This window comes from Vollenhovia emeryi, unplaced genomic scaffold (assembly GCF_000949405.1).
Source record: "Vollenhovia emeryi isolate VEMERY1.0 unplaced genomic scaffold, V.emery_V1.0 DF945496.1, whole genome shotgun sequence".
Lineage (NCBI taxonomy): Eukaryota > Metazoa > Arthropoda > Insecta > Hymenoptera > Formicidae > Vollenhovia > Vollenhovia emeryi.
This window is the reverse complement of record NW_011960870.1, coordinates 1-2,162: the sequence shown is the minus strand read 5'-3', so window position 1 is coordinate 2,162 and position 2,162 is coordinate 1. Positions and strand designations below refer to the sequence as shown.

General features: G+C 46.7%; 1 protein-coding gene across 1 annotated transcript; it reads left to right on the top strand.

The window, feature by feature from the left end:
• The first annotated feature begins 193 nt into the window (after window positions 1–193).
• LOC105561166 lies at window positions 194–1,843 on the top strand. The gene has a single exon (XM_012010917.1). The coding sequence runs from the start codon at window positions 194–196 to the stop codon at window positions 1,841–1,843; it is 1,650 nt and encodes a 549-aa protein (XP_011866307.1).
• The last annotated feature ends 319 nt before the right edge of the window (window positions 1,844–2,162 follow it).

Genomic DNA, 2,162 nt, shown 5'->3' with positions numbered 1-2,162 from the left:
AAAAAGCCGGGTATTCTTATGGTCCGACTCTACAATCGCCCTAAACTGGATAGCGTCACCCTCACGCCGGTGGTCTGTCTTCGTTTCAAACAGGGTTGGCGAGGTGCAGCGCCTAACGAGTCCCGAAAGTTGGCGACACGTTCCTTCTCCCGACAATCCTGCCGACATTCTATCACGCGGGATCGACCCAGGAATGTTGCCAAGAGCAACCTTGTGGTGGCAGGGGCCTGCGTTCCTGCAACGCAGCGAGAGCCACTGGCCAATTGGCGAGCTCCCTCACTTAGAAGACGAGCTTCCAGAAAGGCGAGCAACACTGGCAACCACAGCCATTCTACAACCTTCAATAGTCGACGACTTAATGTCCAAATATTCCAGTTTGGATAAAGTATGTCGTATATTAGCCTTTTGTTTCAGAATTTGTAAAAAATCACGTTTAACTGGTTCGGTTACCCCATCTACCTTCATTTCTCCTAACGAGATGTCGCACGCATTAAGGATAGCTTGCAGAACGATCCAAAAACACACCTTCGTCGAAGAATATCGAAGTCTGAGCAAAGGCGCCCCGATCAACACATCAAGTAAAATCCTTACCATGTCCCCCTTTCTAGACGAGGACGGACTGATACGGGTAGGCGGAAGACTAAAAAATTCGGAACTAAACGCCGAGGCGCGCCATCCCATCCTCCTCCCAGCCAAGCACGAGCTAACAAAACGCATAATTCAACGCGAACATATACGTAACAAACATGCGGGAACTCAAGCCACTATGGCCTTCGTGAGGCAGCAATTTTGGCCTCTATCCTTACGCTCCACTACGCGGAAAGTCACGAGAAATTGCGTAACGTGTTTCAAATCCAAACCAGTACATTCGGAAGCAATTATGGGATCATTACCCAGCGGTCGCGTTACAGCCTCCAAACCGTTTTCGCATTGCGGCGTCGATTACGCCGGTCCGGTGAGCTTGAAGGAAGGCAAGCGCCGTAATGCCCGTATTCACAAAGCCTATATCTCAATATTCGTCTGCTTCGCCACGAAAGCAGTCCACATAGAATTAGTAAGCGACCTCACGTCGGAGGCCTTTTTAGCCACGCTACGAAGATTCATAGCGCGAAGAGGGAAGCCGGTGTGTATGTACTCCGATAACGGAACAAATTTTGTCGGTGCAAATAAGCAAATAAAGGAACTCTATGATCTTGTCGCCGGAGAACAAACTCAGGAAAGCGTTAAAAATTTCCTTCGCGATCAAGAAACGTCATGGTCCTTTATACCACCTAACGCGCCCCATTTCGGGGGATTGTGGGAGGCGGCCGTAAAATCCGCTAAGTATCACCTGTCGCGTATCGTTGGCCAAGCTCATTTAACATTTGAGGAAATGACAACAGTACTTTGCGAGATAGAAGCTACTTTGAACTCTCGACCTCTCACTCAATTAAGTAATGACCCCAATGATCTAACTCCACTCACGCCGGGTCACTTTCTAGTCGGTGCACCGCTCAACAGTATCCCTTCTCCTGACCTAATAGATGTAAGCGAGAATAGATTAACGCGCTGGCAATTAGTCCAACAGCTCAAGCAGCACTTCTGGAAAAGATGGAGCATTGAGTACTTGAACTCCCTCCAGGAGCGCACCAAATGGAAGAAGAATCTAGGAGCAGCACTGGAGCCAGGACAACTCGTAATAATTAAACAACAGGGCTTGGCGCCCTTACAATGGTTAGTGGGTCGGATTCAGGAAGTTCATCCCGATTCCGACGGTATTTCTCGTTCTGCTGTTGTAAAAACTAACAAGGGAAATCTTGTACGGCCAATAACCAAATTGGCTATATTACCAATTCACCAGTGATGTACGATTACATATTATATAAGTTCTTTCTTGTAACTCGCGTTCCTTTGTCATTTAGGTTAAGCACTTAGATTAAACTTGTATTCAGTAGCACAGCTGTTTCGTGCAATGTTAAGCTTAAGATAACTTGTCATTAGTCTCTAAGTCAGTATTACTTTATCTTGGCTTCGCTCTCGATTATTTCCTTTTATGTTAGTCACTCATGTTATTTTGTTAATTGCGTTGTGATGATTAGTCATAGTTCCCACTCTGTGCATTGTTCGAGGGGCCTCACCTCTAATGTTGAAAGCTGATTCTTTCAAGGCGGGCGGCGTATGTT

Excerpts from the sequence above, each read along its gene's own strand:
- LOC105561166 (XM_012010917.1), top strand. The coding sequence starts at position 194 with ATGTTGCCAAGAGCAACCTTGTGGTGGCAGGGGCCTGCGTTCCTGCAA.